This window comes from Hordeum vulgare, chromosome 2H (assembly GCF_904849725.1).
Source record: "Hordeum vulgare subsp. vulgare chromosome 2H, MorexV3_pseudomolecules_assembly, whole genome shotgun sequence".
In the NCBI taxonomy this organism is placed as follows: Eukaryota; Viridiplantae; Streptophyta; class Magnoliopsida; order Poales; family Poaceae; genus Hordeum; species Hordeum vulgare.
The window spans coordinates 106,860,812-106,885,288 of record NC_058519.1 but is presented as its reverse complement, the minus strand read 5'-3'; the positions used below and the strand labels follow the sequence as shown (position 1 = coordinate 106,885,288).

At 47.8% G+C, this 24,477-nt stretch overlaps 2 protein-coding genes across 2 annotated transcripts; both read left to right on the top strand.

Annotated features, from left to right (window-relative positions):
- The first annotated feature begins 2,175 nt into the window (after positions 1–2,175).
- On the top strand, positions 2,176–2,909 carry LOC123429713. The gene has a single exon (XM_045113723.1). It carries the CDS (start codon positions 2,177–2,179, stop codon positions 2,579–2,581), a length of 405 nt encoding a protein of 134 aa, XP_044969658.1. The 5' UTR covers position 2,176; the 3' UTR covers positions 2,582–2,909.
- A 1,110-nt stretch (positions 2,910–4,019) lies between these two features.
- LOC123429712 (protein EGG APPARATUS-1-like) lies at positions 4,020–4,683 on the top strand. The gene has a single exon (XM_045113722.1). The coding sequence runs from the start codon at positions 4,109–4,111 to the stop codon at positions 4,391–4,393; it is 285 nt and encodes a 94-aa protein (XP_044969657.1). The 5' UTR covers positions 4,020–4,108; the 3' UTR covers positions 4,394–4,683.
- The last annotated feature ends 19,794 nt before the right edge of the window (positions 4,684–24,477 follow it).

Sequence of the window (24,477 nt, the reverse complement as noted above, 5' to 3'; positions counted from 1 at the left end):
AAGCGACGTGTCGGGTATCGATTAATGTTGGCGTCTTTGCCACATTTCGTCCATAGACGCAGTCTATCTTTCTCACGACGATCCACCTACAACCGCTCCCACATCCAAGTAGAGAGGGCCCAAACACATCCACCCATACTAGACGTACTTTCGGTCCTCTGCATTGCGTCGTCGAGCTACAAATGACAATTTGATGATCAGATGACACGGTTCAAAATAGAATACATACATCCATAAACTGATACTGAAATATTTTTATTACCGAACGGTATAGGTACACGAGGCCGGCATCCCCAGTTGTACCCTCCCTTCGAGTCAACTAGGAAGTCCAAAAACATACCCCAACCAGTCTGTAAACATGACCTTTGTCAGAAGATACCACAAGTAGGTCCTTGAGTACTGCTTCATGCTACGCGCATCAACATCTTCCGGGCATCCACACGAGTGGTCCATCGGATGTTCGGTTATCCAAGTTGGGAATGGGGGGGGGGGCACAATCACCGATGAGGGCGACAACCTTCTCCTTCCAGTGGTTCCTCTTCACTTGCCGAGTGATAGCCATGTCCTCGAGCGGTAGGGCTGTGATCATGGCGAAGTCCTCGAGATTCAACGTCATCCCACCATATGGGAGATGGAAAGTGTGCGTCTTAGGCTATCAACGGTCCACCAAGGCAGTGAGAGATGAGTTGACGAGCGTCGACGACACATGCTTGAACCGAAGCACAAAAGGCAACAGCCGGGCTTCTCCTGAAGTACGTCTCGTAGCGATGGTCATATTGCATGCCAAAGACCTTCATGTGACTTCTCATACGCAATGGCAGTAGCATCTGCCAAAATATATAAGAAAATAGTTACTGACTTACTTTCGCAAAGTCAATTTTTTCATGCAATAACTTAGTTATTACCAATCAATTATCCATAAAATGGGCGCAATGACCGTTGTCCAACACAGGGTCAAGCATGATGTACCTAGTGCCGATGTTCTAAGCAAGGAGGGCCCTCCTAAAACATTTTATCAACATATTCAACCAACATCATTCATTCAACAACATTCATTCACAAGGATATTCAAATATTTGTATATGCATATTAATTATTTATCAACACTATTATTAACCAATATCTATCATATTTATCCATCTTAGCAAAGATTCCAAATGAATCTCTAATAAAGATGTAATCAATCATATTCAACGAACATCAATCATTTCATATTCAATATTTACAAATAAAATTGAAATATGCATATGAAAAATTTATAGAAATTCATCATATTCAAACATTGTACTCTATGCATATGAATCATTTACTAACATCCATCATATTTATCCAACATCCATCATATTCAACCACATTAATCATATGAACCATTCAAAATAAAACTATAAACTTGAACTAGGGTTCATCTTCAAACTATATAAAATCAATAAACTAGTTACTACAAAATTAACTAGAGTTCATCTTCGACCACATACATCATATTGAGTCAAACTAAAAAGACCTAAGATCAACAAAAACTAAAAACCACTACATGAAATAAGTTCACCATGTGTTCAATAATGCATTAAAATATTTTTTTAACTAAAACTACTTAAAGGGATTGAGAAAGCTCACTTCGGGTCATGGAGCCACCTCGATCCCAAAAACAATGAAGAAATGAAGGAAATCAGGGGGTGAGAGAGATGGGGCTGGTTCGTGATGGGCCGGGCGGCTTAAAACTGCCCAAACCCTACCGTCAGGGTCATACTGTCAAGGACCATGACGGTATGCTTGTCAACAGAGCCCCAAGGCCGTTTATTCTTGTTGAAATGGATAAGTGATCTACCGCTAAGGCCGTTGACGGTAGGCTATTGTGCCTTACGGTAGGAAAAGGAGTTCGTTTTTTTTTTCCAATGAGAGTCGTATGTTGCTTAACATTGACTAAATGGTATATACATGGAATTTTGCCCCCTGTTGAGAAAACAAGGTAAGCCATTTGATCACAGGTTCGTAGGACACGCCAGAATAAAAAAGATACAAATGCGATCCTCTGCTATACCCCAACAATTAATTACCAGGATTACCGCCGAAAAATGTACTGCCCCGACTACGTGGCCGCCTGGCCGGCACGCGTCTCCCCTCCGTCCATCCTCGTCTCCGGCCAATGTCCACGCGTCCCCGGCGAACTAATCGCTCGATGCGACTGGAAGCGGCGGGCGCTCGCGGGCACTCCAGGGTCCAGCCCTATATAAGTCACCCTTCTCGCTGGCTCGCTGCTAGCTCGTGGTCGTACGTCGGCTTCATCGAGCAAACTCGCCTCCACACAACGCACACAAGGGAAACTGGGAAAAGATCTATACAGATTCAAGTCGAGTTAGTAGGTTCAGAGATGGTGTTCAACGTCGTTGCTGCCGCGGTGATCGTCGGCCTGGGCGCTGTGGGCGCCTATTTCCTTTGGCCGGCGGCTGTCGTTGCCGGCGGGATGATGAAGGCGCCCGGCGCGGCCGGATTTCTGATCTCGCGCGCCGCATTTGCGGCCAACCCTCAGATGTACTTCCAGCTCCTGCACAACGCCGGTGCTGCGGCCGCCTTCGCGGCCTAGAGAGGCAAGGCACGCTAGGAGTACCAAGTTAGTGCCGGTACGCTACGTAGTTAGTATGGAGTTAGGGGTAGGGACTGATCTTTCGTATTTGGGCACGTATGGAGTGCCCAAGCTAAGCAAGTAGTACTACGCATCAGTCTAGTTCAGGAGTAGTATGATCTTTTGTACTTGGGCACGTATGTGTTGCCCAAGCAAAGCTAGTGTCAAGTTCAAGATTTATCTTCTGTACCTGGACCGTGCGTGTATGTTCGGCACAAGTTAGTAGCGTGTCAAGAGGCTGAAGCTACTCTGTAATATAGTAACCGCTATATGTGTGTGTGTGTCCCTGTATCTTAATTCCATGGTGTTGCTTTTCTTGTCTTCTGATCCACTTACTGGCTGCCTGATCCACTCATGAACAATTCAGAAATTATCTGATCTTTGTTCTGCTTCAAGACCTCGACATCCTATTGTACTAGTGCGGACGCTCCCATTATTTTACCGAGATTGAAGACGGGCCTCTTCCGTAGTAAGGTTGGTTCCAAACAGAGATCCCGAATAAAAGGTGATCGCCTATCAACATGCACCAACTATTTTTTGGTTTTACCATTGAGTTGCGTTTGCTACTGTAAACAACGCAAGAGAATCCCCTATCTCACCACTAGGCACTAGCCACTACGGCAGTCTGCACTCTGCAGGAACCCTAGGGCAGAGGTGTTTTGGTCATTTGAACACTCTAGAGAGCATCTATTAAAAGCTTGTACCGTATCGTCACATCAGCTAGGCACATCGTGGCTATGTGCAGGCAGCGTTGTATCGTCGCTTCAAGCAGCTGGCTGTGTGATGCACGCTATTGGTCCTGTTTGGATACTAACTTTTCTAACTTTAGTCTAATCATGAATTAACTCTAATCTTTGGTGGTATTTGGATGTAAATGTTAGTTTGATAATAAATGTACTTTTTTCAATTATGTGTCTCTTTTAACCAGGATTGTTGTGGCCAGCTTTTGTGTAGGCCAGCTTTTGTGTAGGCCTGGTGCAGGGGTATGGAGGAGGATGGAGGCTACCGGTGGCAGGCGGACGAGACGGCCTGGCCGGGACGCGACAGAGGTGGCCGGAGGGGCGAGCGCGGCCGAGCGACGCGCGATGCAGGAGGATGGAGAGGAAATGATCCGATGCGATTAAAATATTATTATTTTTACCTGTCCATCCCAACTAGCTCCAACTAGCACCTCTTTTTAGGGCTAGTTTTTTATGGGTTAGTTTGCATCTAACCCAAACAAGGCTATGTGTTTGGATACTTTGGGAATTAGTTTAGCTCTAACTAGCTCTAGCAGTGGGATCCAAACAGGGCCTTGCAGGCCATTAACCGTGTAAAATGGAGTCATGGCCGATTCCGATCCAAAATCCTGCGTTCCCGGCGTGCACCTCCCGCCTTTATAACCCGACCCCAATCCCCTGGCCGCTCTCACACCAAGTAATACCATACACAAGCAGTACAGCACCCTCCATCTAGCATTCTAGCTGAGCAAGGCCTCCGAGCTCCGGGATGAACTACCTCTTCGCACCCCTCGACTTCGTCAAACAGAAGGCGAAGGGCATGGTCTCCACGCGCGAACGCGCCGCCGGAACCGCGCTGGTCGTCGGCGGCGTTGTGGGCGCCTACTTCCTCTGGCCCACGGCGGTCGTCCCGGCCGCCGCTGGCGCCGTGATGAAAGCGCCGGGCGCCGCCGGCTTCGTCATCTCCCGCGCGGCGTTCGTGGCCAACCCGCAGCTCTACTTCAACATTCTTCGCACGGCCGGCTCTGCGGCGGCGGCCGCCTTCGCTTTATAGGGAGGCATCGCGTACGTGCGCATCTCCCATTCGCGGTGCTTGCGCGCCCACTATGGAGTAGTAGCGGTTAATCGCCGAATATGTGTGCTTAGTTTAGTTATGTGTCGATCCACTGTCTGGTACTACGTACTAAACTATTCCTCGTGTAATAGCTATTGCATCCGATGCGCGAAGGTCCGAAGATGTACTGTATTGTGTAAATATGCTAGCGATGGCTATGTGCCACTGCTCGCATGCTATCATGGTATGTGTTAGTCTATCAATATATTACGTTCTCATGTTGCATGCTACTGATCCCTTCGTCCCATGATGTGTACGTATACAGATTTTTGTTTTGGAAAAATTAAGCTTTACACACTTGGAGTAAGTTTATATGAATAAAATGATATATGTTGGACATTATAGATGTAAATGTTTTGTCATAAACATGATCAAAGTTTATGATGTTTAACTTAAAAAATGCACTGCATTATTATGAAACGGCGATGGTCTATGTTTTGGTTTCATTTTCCTCATAAACCCCGGGGGAGGCAACCATTTTTCTTTGCAGTTGAAGGTGGGGGAAACATAAGTACTGTACAAACCATCAGTGCTACTACATTTGTCTCGTACGAGGAGTTAAAGAATCTCCTCTTTTTTATATGTCGAGCACGAATAAATTGCTTAAAACCACCATAATTATGAAAATGATACTTCAAAACCATTATTTTTGTTGAAAACCAAAAAAACCACCACTTCTGCATCAAATGAGTAATAAAATGCATTAATTTAAAACTAAGCCGCATTAATAGCAAAACTAATGGATGGGACCCACACGTCTAGGCTGATGTGGCGAATTCTAGTCCTAGTCAATGGTTGAACTGCTGAAGTGAACGAGGGTCCCACTTGTCTGTTCTGGTACCTTCTTCTTCTTCTTCTTCCTTACACCTTCTGCAACACCGCTGCCCTGCACCACTCTCATCTCGCCACCGCGCTTGCGCGCCACCATTCTGTGCCCACAACGCCATCGCCCCTGCCCGCTGCATGCTGCGTGCGCGCGTGCTAGCCACCATCCATCGTTTGTGCCCGCAACACCGTAGCCCCGCAACCTTTCCTGCAGCGCCGCAGCCCCCGACCATGCTTGTGCCTCCCTGCGTCTGCGCCCCTGCCCGCTCCGACGAGGCCGAGGCCCCGCGTGCTCGCCCGCACCCCTGCTCCGACGAGGCTGAGATCCCGCGTGCCCGCGCCCTTGCCCGCTCCCGCGAGGCCGAGATCCCGCATGCTCGCGCTCCTTCCCGCGTCGGTGTTGTAGCTCAACATCGATCCGCGCCGCGTCATCGAGTTCGCTGGGAGGAGGCAGTGTGTGACGATGTTTTGTGATGTGGATTCGATGGCTGATGCCAGGGCAACTCATAGGGCGGCGACAACGTGTCAGGTGAGGTGGCCAGTGCCGGCGCGGCGAGTGGAGATGGTTGCGGGGAGGTGCATGGCACGGTGGTGCGACGTGCATGGTGCAATAGTGGCCGGAGAAAGAATAAGACATGTGACTGACAAGTGGGGCCCTGTCCACCCGAGCCGATCAACACATTGACTAGGAATAGTCTTCGCCACATCAGCGTGACAAACAGGTCCCATCCATCAGTTTTGTTGTTAGTCACGGCTCACATTTGACTTAGTGTGATTTGTTACTCACTTGACGCAGAAGTGGTGGTTTTTTAAAATTTTCGACAAAAGTGATGGTTCTGAAGTACCCTCGGCACAATTGCAATAGTTTGGAGCAATTTACTCATCGAGCACACGGTCGTACGCACGTATGTACACCAATTTCACAAGGGCACTCACACCAGCCCTGCCGCTTGATTTGTCTCATGATTCACGAAATAGTGATTTGTCTCGTGATGCAGGAAGTAGTTGAATTATGTAGGAGGGCACATTTTTTTACTCACTAAGCTTTAAGTTTCAACATTGGAACTTTCGTTTCTTTATCTAAAAATGTCAAGTTTCTAAATTTCCAGAGATGCAATTCTAAATAATTTTTCCTGTCGATCCTAGACATAAAATAATTAGTCTTTATCGGCCGCTAGTACTAAGTTTCAACATTCAAACTTAACATACTTTAATTTTTAGATGTCGTCAAAATATATTTAAAATATCTTATGTCAAGGCGCTGGTCATGAGAAACATGAATATGAAAATAAAATTTAATTTAATTTTTTTGTTTAGAAGATATAAGACTTTGAAAACCGAAAACTAAAATAAAAACACAACACCATGGATCTGAGTGACCCCGCACTTCCCTGCGGCAAATCATCGTCCAAATGAGTACTTCATGGTTTTGTTGAATTTCTAGGATTGACACCATCTCAAAATACGAGACATGCCTGCCTTTCCACTTTCTCCGGTACACAATTTTGATTGTGCCATACTATGTATAAAAGGTACTAATTCATTCACAAATTTAAGATGTCTTATTTTTTGTTTCCGTATATATTCATGTTTTAGTGTGAACATTCACTTTCTCTAATGCACAAATTCGACAGTGTCACCCTATGAATAAAAGGTAATCCCCCCTTCAATATATTTTAGAATGCCAACTTGCTCTAAATCCCTTTATAAATATTTACAATGGTTTGGGAATTTATTTAGAGCCTTTTGATTAATATTTTCCTACCAATATTTTCTTCAAATATTCCATTTTATTTACTTCAATATCCAATTGAGTTTTCTTGTCATTTAGATTTCACTTAATTTGCCTTTATGTCAACTGTAACTATTAGAGTGGCCATCTATTTGGGATTTATTTACTTCCTTGATTAATTGCTTTAGGGTTTTTGAAAGCTAGAGTTCTATCATTTGGGGAGTGATGGGTTGGAATTTAATTCTAACTAATCAATCATGCAAACATGTTGCTCAACTTTGGGTTTTATAATGAATCCCCCAATGACAAATTTAGGTTTCCCTAATAATTACCAAGCTTCTCTTGTGTCGCATTCCACACAATTAAAATAACTCATATCTTAATTATAGCTAAAAACATCCAATCACTATTATTTTTAGAAAAATATTTTTATGTGAATTTTTAAACATTCTAGATTTGGAAAAAAATCTGAGATGTGACACCTACTGAGTCAACCCCTCCCAACCAAGCATGAAGAAATCATCATGATTTAATACATGGATGATTCATTAAAACCCTAGCAAAACAATCTAGAGATGTGGGGTTTGTTGTACATACATGCTGTCGGCGTTCTGAGAATGGGGGTTAGACCTGCCTGCCTGTGGCCCAGGGCTGGCCCACCTCATCAAGCAAACACGATCGGGCGCGGTACCACCCAATGCAAGGTCCTTGCGAGGGGACAAGCCTCACGAGGAGGAACAACGTCAAGACCCGTTGGGGGCCTCATGAGGACCCCCCCGGAGCGGCGGATATTTCGAGGTGAGACCCGACCTCAGGAGTCAAGGATGATGCGGAGGAAGGACAGGCGAGCAACAGACAAAAGGACGGAGCAGTTTCCCCTTTAGTGCAAAGGGGGCAAGGACGTACCAGGGTTCCCAAGGCATCTTCCAAAGTTTTCCTTTCTGGTGCAACAAGGCCATTGCCGCGCGCCAGCAGGACAGACGCCATTCCTGGACCCGTCCCTGCAACATTTGTCAGCCACTTTGCACGCGGAGACCACCTTTGGGCAGGGGAGCATGTTCCCCTTCAAAATTGGCCGTTGTGGGATCCCTTCCCGCCGAAACGATAAGGGAAGAGGACCGGGGCCGCCACTATATATAGAGGGTAGGTTACTTCGTAGAGGGGGATCTGATTCATTCATTCGCCCAGTGGCTCCACTCAAAGGCCACCTAGCCTCTGGAGGCCTTGGAACACTATACTAGTTCATCCACCAATCTCTACGAGAGGCAATCCACCAAAGCAGGAGTAGGGTATTACGTTTCTCAGCGGCCCGGACCTGGGTAAAATGTCGTGTTTTGTGTCTTCCTCACCATCGAGTGAGTTCTTTGCCATCCCTAGAAAGTAGCGAGTTAGATGAGGCGAGCCGGCGAGAGATCTTCGTACACACCCTAGAGTTTGAATCTTTAGGGTTTTGCGGAGCCCGAAATCCGACATTTGGCGCGCGAGGTAGGGGGTGTGTGATACGTCCATTTTGCATCATGCTTTCATGTTGATATTTATTGCTTTTTGGGCTGTTATATTACTTTGTGGTACCATATCTATGCCTTTTCTCTCTTATTTTGCAAGGTTTATTTGATGAGGGAGAATTCAGGCAGCTGGAATTCTGGACTGGAAAAGGAGCAAATCTTAGTCCACTATTCTGCACATCTCCAAATGCCCTGAAAAGTTACGTGGATTTTTTTGGGATTATATAAAAAATACTGGGCGAAAGAAGTACCGGAGGGGGGCTGCCAGGGTGCCACAAGCCCTGCCACCGCCACCCCTGGTGGCGGAGTGGGGGCTTATGGGCTCCCTGATGGCCCACTAGCCCCCCTCTTTTGCTATATGAAGGGTTTTGGTCCAGAAAAAAAATCAATCGGGAGCTTTTTCGTGGTTTCGCCGCCGCCACGAGGCGGAACTTGAGCAGATCCAATCTAGAGCTCCGGCAGGATGATCCTGCCGGGGAAACTTCCCTCCCGGAGGGGGAAATCATCGCCATCGTCATCACCAACACTCCTCTCGTCGGAGGGGAGGCATCTTCATCAACATCTTCATCAGCACCATCTCCTCTCCAATCCCTAGTTCATCTCTTGTAACCAATCTCCGTCTCGCGACTCTGATTGGTACTTGTAAGGTTGCTAGTAGTGTTGATTACTCTTTGTAGTTGATGCTAGTTGGATTACTTGGTGGAAGAGTTTATGTTCAGATCCTTGATACTATTCATTACACCTCTCATCATGATTATGATTATGTTTTGTGAGTAGTTACTTTTGTTCTTGAGGACATGGGATAAGTCATGTTAATAATAGTCATGTGAATTTGATATTCGTTCGGTATTTTGATATGCTGTATGTTGTCTTTTCCTCTAGTGGTGTTATGTGAACGTCGACTACATAACACTTCACCATATTTGGGCCTAGAGGAAGGCATTGGGAAGTAGTAAGTAGATGATGGGTTGCTGGAGTGACAAAAGCTTAAAGCCCAGTCTATGCGTTGCTTCGTGAGGGGCTGATTTTGATCCACTAGTTTAATGCTATGGTTAGACTTTGTCTTAATTCTTCTTTTGTAGTTGCGTATGCTTGCGAGAGAGGTTAATCATAAGTGGGATGCTTGTCCAAGTAAGGGCAGTACCCAAGCGCCGGTCCACCCACATATCAAACTATCAAAGTAACGAACGCGAATCATATGAACATGATGAAACTAGCATGACAGAAATTCCTGTGTATCCTCGGGAGCGTTTTTCCTCTTATAAGACTTTGTTCAGGCTTGTCCCTTGCTACAAAAGGGATTGAGCCACTTGCTGCACCATTGATACTACTTGTTACTTGTTACTTTTCACTTGTTACGTTTCACCTCGCTACACCATCACTTGTTACCGCTACTTTCAGTGCTTGCAGTTATTACCTTGCTGAAATCCGTTTATCAGAGCCTTCTGCTCCTCGTTGGGTTCGACACTCTTACTTATCGAAAAGACTACGATTGATCCCCTATACTTGTGGGTCATCAAGACTCTTTTCTGGCGCCGTTGCCGGGGAGTGAAGCGCCTTTGGTAAGGAAACATTTTTATACTGTGCTGAAATTTATTGTCACTTGTCACTATGGAAACTGTTCCTTTGAGGAGTTTGTTCGGGGTATCTTCACCATGAATGGAAGCATGAGGAGTTGTTCCTCGACCTGAGGTACCTACTGTCGTGGTTTTGTCACGGCAGATGTCCTCGTGAAAGGACTTAGTGTTGGAGCCATCACACCTTGGTGGCGACTCAAAGGGGTTATGTGGGAGTGAAACAGAGATTTACCCAGGTTCGGCCCCTCGTGAGGAGGTAAAAGCCTACGTCCTGCTTGGAGTTTGTATTGATGATGTTTCGATTACAAGGGGGCGTAACTCGCCTGACCTAGCACTCGATGATTTCTAACCTACCTTCTCCTTCCCGGGGACTTGCCTTTATATACAGGTCGAGTCCTTAGGGTTTACAAGGGTCCTTTCCTTTACACAAATCGTGATTCTTCCGATCTCTAAATCGCAATCTTTCCAAGACTCAGAGATCTTCTCTACTATGGACTTCTCCCAAAGGTCCTGAACCGCCATATTACTCCCGGCCTTGCTGGAACAAGGCCGGAACCAATTGGAGATGAGTCGCCAGCTTGGGTGACCCGGCCCAACTAGGGAGGGTTACCCAACAGATAATATCCCCAACATTAGGCCCCAGATTGACTTGAATTTTTTCACGCCAATATCCTTACTCAGTCAGGGGCGATTCATCTCACTCTTTTTGTGCACCATGCATTTAAACCGCCATCTGTTGCGGAAAACTCAAGTCACCGAACCACTTCTCGTCGGTGCTTTCTTATCCCTTTAATCCCGGAAGAGATGATGACGTAATCTCCAACGGATCCTTCGATATCGCTATCCCGAAAATTTCGGGGCGCCATCACGGCGAATCTTTATCTTTTTGGCAGTTCCCGCTCATGGCGCCTCGATCCTAGCGCCCGACCTGATAAATAGGTGGGAGGAGGGGACAGGGCACATTTCCACCTACCCATCTTGTCACCCTCTTCTTCCTCGCCGTCGCACCGAGAGCCTCGTCACCACCCGAGAGTTCCGTCGCCGTCCGAGCACTCCATCGCTGCCCGAGAGCTCCACCGTTGCCCGAGAACCTCGTCACCGCCCGAAGGCTTCACCGTCGTCCGAGCACTTCGTCGCCGTCGGAGATCTTCGCCACCGCTTCAGATCTTCGTGGCCGTCCGAGATCTTCGCCGCCGTCCGGAAACTTCTGAACGTGCGACGCTCGCCGTGAATCTCTCTTCGGACACCCCCAGCCACACTTACCAGGTTAGCCTCCCGCCATTGTAGGCAGATCTAAGCTTTTCGAAGTTCATGTCCACTGTTCCTTTTAGAACATCACGAATAGCTTCGTAGTTCCCGGCTAGTTGGTGGTGACGATAGCAAACACAACAACATTCTCCATACCCCCAGTTGTTTAGCCTTGATCGCAAACTTAAAAAGGGTTCTCACCAGATCAACCACACCGTTTTCACCCTAGTCACAGGCTATTTTATCCAGACCTTTTCACATTCATTTCTGTCTGCCCGGTAGATCCATATATTATTTCTTGTCGCGTGGAACCTGTTTATAGTTTCATACTTCACCATCTTGGCAAACACTACTGAAGCTCTGAAAAACCTCTCCTTTAAATAGTAAGAATTTCATAAGTCGCCCTGGTATCCTGACCCGGACCTTTATCGGCGAGTCAAAAAACTCTTTCAGTTATCAAGCAAACTGTTTTGACGACAAATGATCTGTTTCACCGATTAGTAGATATTTGGCGAGTTAATTTACCCGTAATTTTGTCCCTTTGTAGCATGGGCACTGTTTTCAAAAGTGATTGGCTCCCGACCAAGGTTGACGATATCTCCTTAATAACTATGTGCAAACGGGGAATCTGGACCCTCAAGAGGTTATCGGTTGGCGCTCCGGGTTAGGAGAGGAGATCCCCAACCCGAAAGAAGGAGAGATTGTTGTTTTTGTCGAACACCTTGAACGAGGTTTTAAGCCGCCCGGATCAAAATTCCTCAGAGATTCCATGACCTTTATGAATGTCCGCCTTCAGGACTTAGGACCCAACTCGATGAGCAATTTATGCCAGTTCCAGGTGTTCTGTGAGGCCTACTTGCGGATGGAACCCTCAGTTCCTTTATTTTGGTACTTCTTTCATTTGAATTGCCAGACAGAATTTTCCAATGGCCCTAGCTTGGAGCTTGGAGGTGTCAATGTTCAACGCCATAGGGATAGTTCATTCCCGTCACTCGCCATGCCAAGCCATCCCAAAGGCTGGGGCGAGTCTTGGTTTTACTGCCAGGAGACTTCGCCTGAGGGTGAGAACAAGTTTCTTGGCTATAGGAAGGATCACCTTCCAACAAATTTCAAACTCCCGGACAAGCTCACCAAAGAAGAGGAGTCAGACTTTATCCCAGTACTGTCCGAGTTAAGATCTCTGACAAACAACGGCCTTACTGGGGTTGACTTAATCCGCTGCTGGGTCGAATGGCATATTCTCCCTTTAAGTCGCCGGGATGGCTTAATGTGTGATTTTGATGGTACCCTGGATCACCCTCAGTGCTACTTCCACATAGCACTGACATAAAATGATATTGTAACCATTATCAAAAAACTGACCGCCGAGCCAGCAGCCAAGTGCGGTCAAATAGGTCTTAAACTGTTCTGCAAGATCAACCCGACACCAAAGGTAAATAACTTAACCCGCCACTTGTTTTTATTCCTTCCGTCTTACTTGGGCTAAGACCTCTTATAAATAAAAAATACCGTTTCAGAAAGGTGACAAATTCTGGTCCAAGAGGCCAAAAAAGATGGCCATGAAGCAAGCCAGGCCGCCCCCGAAGAAGAAGTCCAAGGGAAAAGGCAAAGCCTCCGTCACTGAGCCATCTGACGCCGATGAATCCCAAGTCGGCGACGTACTTTCAGAGGTAAAAATCCATCCTCTTTTAACTCACCATTCATTGTTGACAGTTTTGTATTTACGCCTCTGTAACTCTTGTGTAGAATGAGGAAAATGAAAGCCAGGAAGACTCCAAAGAGGTAATTTCTGTTTCCTCCGACTCATCTTCTCCTCCACCTAAGTCGGCCAGGCGAATTTGTGGGGAAGTTCCCTTCTCACACCCAAATGCTTGTTTGGATCCAAATTTCCTTTTGAAGAAAGCGCAACATGCCTCAAATCGGAAAACTCGGAGTCATTCTGGAAACTTGGTGTCCGGGTTACCAACAAGAACCAAGAAAAGGCAAAATGAGGTATCTTTTAATAGCACCTCTTCATTTCCTTTTGGATCGTGTTTATAACTCGCTCACATCTTGAAGTGTTATTTTTGCAGAGTTCTCCTCCTTCATTCGGCGACTCAGTGATGTGAGCACTTCCACCGATGATCCGCGTCCCAGGGTAAGTCTTTTATTACATCTACCTTGTCCTGATGGTGGTAATGTCTGTTTCTTTAAGCACACCCTCTTCTCCTCTTAGGGCACAAACGAAGAAAAGGAAAACTGGTGGGTCAACTCCCATTGCAGCTTCGGAGCCTATTGAAAAATTGGCGCCGATCTAGGATAACCCGGACCAAGACAAACCCGAAGATCAAGTGGATCTCCCAAGCTCGCCCAAGGAAACCATGGAAACGCCTAACCCGCCAAGTCCATTGAAAACAACAGAAGACCCAGACGCTGTAGTCATCACCGACACTTGCTTCTCTAAGCCGGCCACAACAGTTTTACGGAAGCATGTATCATCATCAGCTCAACCTGCTTTTGAGAATGAACTTTCCAAGGCTAAGCTCTCCCAGTATGAGAATCTTGAATTCAGAGAACTTTGCTCTGGCTTTGCAAGTCGCCTGGAAGCGAGTTATGAGATGGAAAAAAGTCTGCTTGTTATGCTGAAGAACAAACATGAGGTACGTCTTATTGCACACTGTATTATCCTCATTAACCCCCAAGGGCCGGGTCATCAGTAAAAAGATGAGCCGGGTCTTGATAGTAAAAATGAAACTTTTGACCTGTAACCCCAAGGGCCGGGTCATCTATAAAAAGATGAGTCGGATCTTTGATAAGTGAAGAAAAACTTTCGACCTGTAACCCCCAAGGGCCGGGTCATCTATAAAAAGATGAGCCGGGTCTTGATAATTGAATAAAACTTTCGACCTGTAACCCCCAAGGGCCGGGTCATCTGTAAAAAGATGAGCCGGGTCTTGATAATTGAAGAAAACTTTTTGAACTGTAACCCCCAAGGGCCGGGTCATCTATAAAAAGATGAACGGGGTCTTGATACTGTATAATTTGTCTAAAAAATTATACATTAGCCCCAGGTGTCAGGGATGTTGCTTGCAATAATTCTGAGACTTGCCCCTTGACTATATATTTCGACAGGAATCACTTACGCAAACTGAATCAGCATTTGGCGGCTTGAAGAAAAATTTAACCGATCAGCAGGATGCCCGGGCAAAATCAGAAGAGAAGTGTCAACTGATCTTATCTGAGATGGAGAAGCTAAAAGCCGACTTAAAAAAGGCTCAAGCTGATCAAGATGCCTTAATAAAGCGAGCAGAAAAAGCTGAAGCTAAATTGGATACTGTGCAACAAGAGTTGGCTGGCTTAAAGCGCCATATCTCCAACATGGCACAAGCCGTCTTTAGTAAAAACCAACCCCTGACCTTGCACTTTGTAAATAAATAGCTTGTGGAAATTGCTGACCATCATTACCTCTTACATAGGTCCGAGAGCCGCCAATCTTCAGAATGATTGTGTCTTGATGCTGAAGGCGATTTATACGTTGACGGAGCAACTGTATACCGGAAGTGTGCTGACCGTGAAAGCAGTGATGGGTGCCAAGGAACCCATAACATCAATAAAGAAGATGCTTGGCTGCTTATCTACTCTTCCTCCTCAAATTGGTGAGCTAACTCGGTCTGCCGCCTGAAAAGGAGCACTGACTATGCTGAGTCGGTGTTTGGCGTATGCTCCAGAAATAAACCCGGAATAAGTAGCGGAGGGCTTTCCCCAGCTCAAGGATGACGGGTCAGAATTTGCTGAAGAAGATTACCAGCGTGTTGTCAAAGAATCCCGTTTGGCAGCGACTCAGCTTGCTGCAAGCTTGGATTTATCAAAATACCAAGCCGCCTATGACAACAAGAACAAGAAAGTTAACCCACCAACCTTTGTAACGACCAGCCTAACTCCGCGTCGACCCAAGAATCCTTTTGACTTGGAGGTGGATCTCTCATCAGTGCTGAACGATGAAGATGAGTTCGCCGCGCTATCCAAGTGTAACTGGGTACTGGGCGACTTGCAAATTGAAGTCGGACAGAGCTCGCAGCAGGCTGATCCAAGGACATCAGCAGAATAAACCTTCATAGATTTGGCCATAAGAGCCATGTAATAAGTATTTTTAGAGATCAAACTGCTTCTGTGATGTCTTGAAAAACCCTTATGTCGCCCTTAAGGCGCTTTAAAATGCTTGACCCGCCGTCAAGGCATTTTTATGATGCTTGACCCGCCATGGCTAGAATGATTTCGATCATCAACCTGTTAGGCTTGAAAACATATATCAAACCATCTCTGTGAGTAATGGATGATAATAAATAATAATCGACCCAAGATATTTGAGGCGAGTCAGAAAAAAGTCTGAAAGACCTTGTGGCAGTGCCAGGAAGGTAAAAAATAGCAATTTCGTCGGCTCATCAGGTCGCGACAGGATAGGACGAGTTAAATAAACTCAAGTGCTACTCGAGGGAGACTTTTGTATCAAAAGCTCAAGTATTTAGACCGGCTGATCAGGCACAAGTCAAGCTTCAGTGAAGCAGGTTCGATGAACCAATGATTTCTCTATTTTCCATGTGAGGTGCTAGCCGGTACCAGACATGTTTTAACCAATGCGAGTTCAGGGTCCATGAGCGGAATAACTCGCCAAGAGTTCACGGGTCCATATGGCGATTCAGCCAACACACAGTCCAGTATAACCATTTGTAATGCGGTAATTTTTCGCAGGCCAAATGGGTAGTAAGGCTGATCTCAGTGAGAGGAAGCCCCCAAGTGACCTATGATTAAGGGAAAGACCGTCATAGGATTGTAGAAGCGTATACGCTATTACCACAAAACGACTTCAGATAAAACTGCCCTCAAGTAAGTCGACCTAATCCACAGAATCATATAAGGCGCCTATGTTTGAATCGCGCGCTTGTGGCGACTTCGATCCTCTTTGGCTTACCGATACCCAGTTTTGTAATAAGCGCATCGTGGCGACTTAAGCTCTTTGGTATGGACAGCGTCCATGCTTGGGCGACTTGTTGATGAATAAAAATAAAGATCCATACCTTTCAATAAGATGAATTAGCAGGAAAGCCCCCAAGCTGGGAGGCGTTAATTTTATTGCTTTATAAGAAATGAAAAACTTACAATATGTAGAGCTAATAGCTCAAGTGTAATAAGGCCGCAAATGGGCTATGTTCGAGGGGCGAGTTGACTCAGCCTCCATGGTTGGCCGATCAGGCCGTAGATCCACCAGATAGTAGGACCCGTTGCGAAGGTTTTTGCTGACGACGAACGGTCCTTCCCATGGTGGTGATAACTTATGCATGCCGGTACGATCTTGTATCAGTCGAAGCACTAAGTCGCCCTCCTGAAAAGTTCGTCTCTTGACCCGGCGGCTGTGATAACGCCGTAAGTCGTGCTGATAAATGGCCGATCGGGCTGCAACCAAATCACGCGCTTCCTCCAGGGCGTCCAAAGAGTCTTGACGCGCCAACTCCTTGTCCCGTTCCACATAAGCAGCGACTCTGGGCGAGTCATGCCTAATGTCAGTGGGAAGAACGGCTTCTGCTCCATATACCAGAATGAAGGGAGTAAAACCCGTAGAACGGTTCGGGGTGGTCCGGATGCTCCATAGTACTGAAGGCAACTCCTCAACCCAACACCCTGGTGTATGTTCCAAGGGAACCATGAGTCGGGGTTTGATTCCTTGCAAAACTTCCTGATTCGCCCGCTCCGCCTGTCCATTAGATTGCGAGTGAGCTGCCGCAGAAACATCAAGCCGGATGTGCTCATGATGGCAAAACTCCTGCATCGCTCCTTGAGACAGATTAGTGCCATTATCAGTAATAATGCTGTGTGGATATCCGAACCGGAAGATCAATTTTTTCAAGAATTTGACTGTTGTCTCCGCATCGCAAGCTCCAACAGGTTCTGCTTCAACCCACTTGGTGAACTTATCAACCGCCACCAGCAAATGAGTTTTCTTGTTGGACGACATCTTAATGGGGCCAACCATGTCTAACCCCCAGACCGCGAAAGGCCAAGTGATGGGTATCATCCTTAGTTCTTGAGCCGGCACATGGGCCTGTCGTCCATAACGCTGGCATCCATCACATCGACGAACTATCTCCTCTGCATCTACATGGGCCGTCAACCAGAAGAAACCATGACGGAACACTCTTGAAACCAAGGAGCGTGACCCGGTGTGATGCCCACAATCTCCGGAATGCATGTCATTTAGAATTACACACCCTTCTTTGGAGGAAACACATCTTTGGAAAACTCCAGAAGTGCTTCGTTTATATAATTCGCCATTGATGATCACCATGGATTTGCTTCGCCGAATGATTTGGCGAGCCAATACTTCATCCGTAGGTAACTCACCTCGGACGAGATAGGCCAGATATGGAAGAACCCAATCCGGCGTAACATGGAGAGCCGCCACGAACTGAGACTCATGGTCAGGTATCGCCAACTCCTCCTCCGAGGGCAACCTTACGGAAGGATTATGCAGAGTATCTAGAAAAACATTGGGGGGGGGGGAACCGGCTTACGCTGGGAACCGAGACGTGAAAGGGCATCAACTGCTTCGTTAAGGCGCCGGTCGATGTGATCGACCTGATAGCCATGGAAGTGACCCGCCACATCAGACACATCCCTCCTGTAAGCCGCCATCAAGGGGTCCCGAGAATCCCAAGTACCTGAAACTTGCAGAGCCACCAAATCAGAATCGCCAAAACATCTGACCCGCGTAAGGTTCATCTCCTTGGCGAGTCGCAAGCCATGAAGCAAAGCTTCGTATTCCGCAGCATTGTTGGTACATGGAAACATGAGTCGGAAAACATAGCAGAATTTGTCTCCTTGAGGCGATAGCAGCACCACGCCAGCCCCCGAGCCTTCCAACTATCTAGATCCATCAAAATAAATAGTCCAGTATGTAAGGTCAGGCCTGTCTTCCGGGATCTGTAACTCGGTCCAATCATTGACGAAATCAACCAAGGCCTGAGACTTGATAGCCGTACGAGGGGTGTATCGCACGTGGTGCGGCCCAAGTTCGATCGCCCACTTGGCGATTCGCCCTGTCGCCTCCCGATTCTGGATGATGTCCCCGAGGGGAGCGGAGCTAACCACCGTGATGGGATGCTCTTGGAAATAATGTTTGAGCTTCCGGCTTGCCATAAAGACCCCATAAACTAATTTCTGCCAGTGTGGGTACCGCTGTTTGGAAAGAGTTAGCACCTCGCTGATGAAATACACCGGGCGCTGCACAGGTTATTCCTTCCCTTCCTCCTTCCTTTCGACGACCAACGCCACATTCACCGCTTTGTAGTTTGCCGCAATATATAAAAGCATGAGCTCTTTCTCAGTCGGGGCGGCCAAGACCGGCGGGTTGACCAGCTGCCGTTTTAAAGCTTCGAACGCTTCATTGGCTTCGTCTGTCCAAACAAAATGGTCAGATTTCCTAAGCAATTGATAAAGGGGGATAGCTTTTTCTCCGAGACAGCTTATGAAGCGACTTAAGGCCGCAATACGACCCGCCATTCGTTGGACTTGATTAATATTCGCTGGTTTCCCAAGGGAAGTAACCGCCTCGATCTTGTCCGGGTTAGCTTCAATGCCGCGCTCAGACACCAAAAAACCCAACAATTTCCCTGCAGGAACACCAAAAACACACTTGGTGGGATTAAGCTTCATCTGATATACCCGCAGATTATCAAAAGTTTCCTTGAGATCTCCCAGTAGCGTTTCCTTCCTGTGACTTTTAACCACAATGTCATCAACATAGGCATGGACGTTGCATCCGATTTGACCATGGAGGCAATTTTGGATGCAGCGCTGATAAGTCGCCCCTACACTCTTGAGTCCAAATGGCATGGACACATAGCAAAAAGCCCCAAAGGGGGTTATAAAAGCTGTTTTCTCCTGATCTTCCACGGCCATCTTGATTTGGTGATATCCGGAATAAGCGTCCAGGAAGCACAAAGTTCACATCCCGCCACCGAATCAATAATTTGATCGATGCGGGGAAGGGCGAAAGGATCCTTTGGACAAGCTCTGTTAAGATCCGTGTAATCAATGCACATACGGAAGGTACCGTTCTTCTTGAGCACCAGGACTGGGTTAGCCAACCATTTGGGGTGGAAGACCTCTACGATGAATCCGGCGGCCAAGAGGCGGGCAACTTCCTCCCCGATTGCCTTGTGTCGTTCCTCATTGAACCTACGAAGATATTGCTGAATCGGTTTTGCTTTTGGGTCAACATTAAGATGGTGCTCAGCAAATTCTCTCGGCATACCAGGCATGTCAGAAGGTTCCCATGCGAAGATGTCCCGATTCGCACGGATGAATTCGATGAGCGCGCTTTCCTATTTGGGGTCCAGACCCGTCCCAATAGTGAACTGCTTGGTTGAGTTGCCAGGGACGAAATCCATTGTCTTAGTGTCATCTGTTGGCTTGAACTTGAGGGGCAGCTCCGCGTCTATCGTTGTCTTCTTTAAAGGTGACATATCATCCGGATCAACATTGGCCTGGTGATATTTAAGCTCTTCCGCAGCACAGGCGACTTCTGCGTAAGCCGCATCCCCTTCTTCACACTCTCTTGCAATCCTCCTCTCACCATCAACCGTGATGGGTCCTTTAGGACCAGGCATCTTGAGTTTAAGGTAAGCATAGCAAGGGCGAGCCATGAACCAGGCGTAAGCCGGTCGCCCAAACAACGCATGATAGGGGCTCTTTAACTTGACCACCTCAAACATAAGCGACTCACTCCTGTAGTTAGACGCTGTTCCAAACAGAACTGTGAGCCTAACTCGGCCTATGGGATACGCCGATTTACCTGGGACAATCCCGTGGAATACCGTGGTTGAGGGCATCAAATCTTTCTCCAACAGGTTCATCCTTTGGAAGGTGTCGAAGTATAATATGTTGATGCTGCTGCCACCATCCATCAGTACCTTCGATAAAGTATATCCTCCAACTTGGGGTGCCACGACCAATGCTAATTCGCCGGGATTGTCAACTCTTGGCGGGTGATCCTCCCTACTCCATGATATAGTCTGCTCGGACCAGTGGAGGTATCCGGGGAGTGCTGGCTCAGATACACTGTACGCTCGATGACTCACCTTTTTATCATGCCTGCGGGCATTGGTTGTGAAAATGTGGTACTGCCCATTGCTTAACTGCTTGGGGTTGTTGCGGAAGCCGCCATTGTTGTCCTGCCCCTGCGAAGCCCCCTGTGGGGGTGGTTGTTGAAAAACTCCAGGCGCGTTATACCGTCGCTGGTGATGCACCGGATACTGGCCACTGCTTGGCTGCGATCCACCCTGAGCCCCGGGTTCGGGGAAGCCGCCGAAGGGGTTCTGGCGTTGATTAGGTGCGCCGAACTGTTCTTGCCGTTGGTCCGGGTCACCGCCTTGCCCTTTTTTGATCGCCTCCGCCCGAAACTCCCGCATCACGTAACAGTCCTCCCAGGAATGAGTCACCGGTCCGTCTGCCATGGCGTGGTGCGGGAAGGGGCCCTTGAGTAACTCATTATAGTTGCGCGACTTTTTGCCACTGTAACCCCTATTCTTTTTCTGGCGCTGGTTGCCATTGTTGGTGTTGGTGTTGGCGACTAAGTCCGAAGACTCTTCCTGCTGCCTTCTCTTGCCATTCGCTCCATGATTATGGCGGGCGCGTCCCTGGAACTGGGTATGATTTTTGGATGACTCGCTTTTCCTTGGCGAATTGGCTTTACCACCATCCTCTCCGGGATCTTTGGTGTCATCCGCCTCAGCGTACCTAGTGAGGGTGTCCATTAGCTCTCCCATGTCTTGGACCTTTCGCTTGAGTCGCCCCAACTTCTACACCAAGGGCTCGTAGTGGCAATTCTGCTCTAAGATCAGCACAGCCTGAGCCGTCGTAATACCGTCCGACGAGTGAATGATTTCCGCGACTTGCCGCGACCACTGGTGGGCCGACTCATCCGGGCGTTGAACGCAGTGCTGTAAATCGACTATTGTCATTGGGCGTTTGCAGGTTCCTCGGAAGTTTTTGACGAAACGCTCTTTTAATCCAGCCCAAGTCTCGATGGAGTTGGGGGCAAGTTCTTTAACCAAGTACGCGCCGTCCCTTCTAGCATCATTGTGAAGTATCTGGCGCAGACTGCTTTGCTTACATCGAGCATGTCCATGGCGATTTCGTAACTCTCGACCCACGACGCCGGCTCAAGGTCCGGAGTGTAGTTAGGCACCTTTCTTGGTCCTTTAAAATCCTTGGGCATTCGCTCGTTGCGAAGGGCGGGGGCCAAACACGGCACCCCCACTTGTCTGCCGCTTCCAACAAGAGGCGCTGGGGCGACTTGGGTGTCCGGGTGATCCCGACCTAGCGGGTCTCGATGATCAGGCGAGTTGACCTGGGGAAAGGGTCACGGTCCGCTGGTTATAGAGGGCTGGTCCTCTGGCCGACTCCTGGTGCGGCTTGCCTGGGGAGTGGAGTGCAGCCGATCTAGGTTGTGTGAGAACTGGGCGTTTTGAACCACCACCGTCTTCAACATCTCAATGGCGTTCCTTGCCTCTATCTCGGCTGGAGTGTTGCCGTGAATCGGAAGGGGTTCTAAATGGCGAGTTGCGGCAAGGACGTTGTCCACCGGGTTGGAAAAGTGACCTTGAGGTGTCTGGAATCGGGGAACGCAATCCACAGCTGGCTGAAATGGCGGGTTCGGTGGCTGGCCCGGCCCTCGGGGCGGCTCCTGCCCCGGGAGTTCGTGGAGTGTCGAACAGGCGGGTCGGGTTGAGGTCAAGGGGAAAACGACCCTGATGCCTCCGCTGATGGATGGCGTCAGATGTGCACTGATGCCTTTCGAGCCGCCAGTTTTCGGTATTCAAGCGAGCTACCTCAGCGGTAATTTGAGCCTGCCGGGTCTCGATCCTGGCGGCCTCCACCTCAGTGTCCCGCTGAGCCTTTGCCACCCCTTCTCTTAGCTTCGTCAGTTCCGTATTTACCGCGTCCTGGTTTTCCGGTGTTATGGGGGTCGCCATGAGCCTTGTTATTTCCACTGCTAAATCCACCAAGATCGCGACCGGGCTTCTATACGTTTCACCCGTTCCATCTCCGCGTGCCGGGTTTGGCGAGGGTTGAGTCGCCCCTGCCATGCAAACGTCCATCTGACGGCGAGTCCAGTCAAGAACTTCAGGGTCCATGGCCAGTGACAAGCCCCCAAGGCAGCCCCCATGTAGAGACTGGATTGAATCTGAATCGCCCATGGACGATTCGTCATCAATGTTGACCGGCGTGGTCTCCTGGGTTGCTGATCGTTCTGGTTCCTCAGATCCCTGCGTGAACCCAACAAAGACCGGACGGGTTAGATTTGGCGTCATGACAGGGCGGACGTACTTGGCTGGCTCGACGATGTCGGAGGAGGTGTCCGGCTCAGGCATGGGCGATCCAATCATGCCGACGAAGATGCTGATCTTGCCGAAGGGGACCCTGTAACCAGATTCGATCGAATCGGCCTCAGGCCCGCATAGCAAGTTGTTGATGTAGTACTTCCCGCGGTGGCTCTGAGTCATGAGCCCCGCTGCATAGCTCCCGGACCCTGGTAGGGATCCCTTTGAGAACTCAACTCCACCGTGCGTAGGCCCCACGGTGGGCGCCAACTGTCGTGGTTTTGTCACGGCAGATGTCCTCGTGAAAGGAATTAGTGTTGGAGCCATCGCACCTTGGTGGCGACTCAAAGGGGTTATGTGGGAGTGAAACACAGATTTACCCAGGTTCGGCCCCTCGTGAGGAGGTAAAAGCCTACGTCCTGCTTGGAGTTTGTATTGATGATGTTTCGATTACAAGGGGGCGTAACTCGCCTGACCTAGCACTCGATGATTTCTAACCTACCCTCTCCTTCCCGGGGACTCGCCTTTATATACAGGTCGAGTCCTTAGGGTTTACAAGGGTCCTTTCCTTTACACAAATTGTGATTCTTCCGATCTCTAAATCACCATATTTCCAAGACTCGGAGATCTTCTCTACTATGGACTTCTCCCAAAGGTCCTGAACCGCCATACGACTCCCGGCCTTGCTGGACCAAGGCCGGAACCACTTGGAGATGAGTCGCCAGCTTGGGTGACCCAGCCCAACTAGGGCGGGTTACCCAACAGATAATATCCCCAACACCTACTGAAAATATCTTTTATTGAATTCCTTCGGGTATGCTTGAGAAACTGCTGGCTAATCCTTTCACACGAGATGGATCTTCACATCCAGACTTGCATCTGATCTATGTAGATGAAGTTTGTGGTTTATTTAAGCTTGCAGGTTTGCCCGAGGATGAGGTAAAGAAGAAAGTCTTTCCTTTATCTTTTAATAATAATGCGTTGACATGGTATAGGCTATGTGATGATACTGGATCATGGGGCTACAATCGGTTTAAATTGGAATTTCATCAAAAGTTCTATCCTATGCATTTAGTACATCGTGATCGGAACTTTATTTATAACTTTTGGCCTGGTGACAGGGAAAGCATAGCTCAAGCTTGGGGGAGGCTTAAATCAATGCTATATTCATGCCCCAATCATGAGCTCTCGAGAGAAATCATCACTCAAAACTTTTATGCTCGACTTTCTCATGAAGATCGTACCATGCTTGACACTTCTTGTACCGGTTCTTTTATGAAGAAGGATATTGATCACAAGTAGAATTTATTGGAAAGAATCAAACGCAACTCTGGAGATTGGGAGCTGGAGGAAGGTAAGGAGTCAGGTATGAATTTCCAGTTTGATTGCGTTAAATCTTTTGTTGAGACAAACACTTCTAGAGATTTTAGCGCTAAGTATGGACTTGACTCTGAGATAGTAGCTTCTCTATGTGAATCTTTTGCTGCTCATGTTGATCTTCCCTAAGAGAAGTGGTTTAAATATCATCCTCCTGTAGAAAGCAACATAGTCAAAACCAATCTAGTTGAGGAGAAAGTCATTGCTTTTAGTGATCCTGTTGTTCCTTGTGCCTACGCTGAGAAACCACCATACCGTGCTAGGATAAAGGATTATTCTAAAGCTCCAAATGTGATACGTAGGGGTTACATTAGACCACTTGCACCCCCTGAGGATATTAGAGTTTAACCTAGTGTTGCTATTATCAAAGATCTCTTAGCCGAAGACGTAGACGGGTATGTTA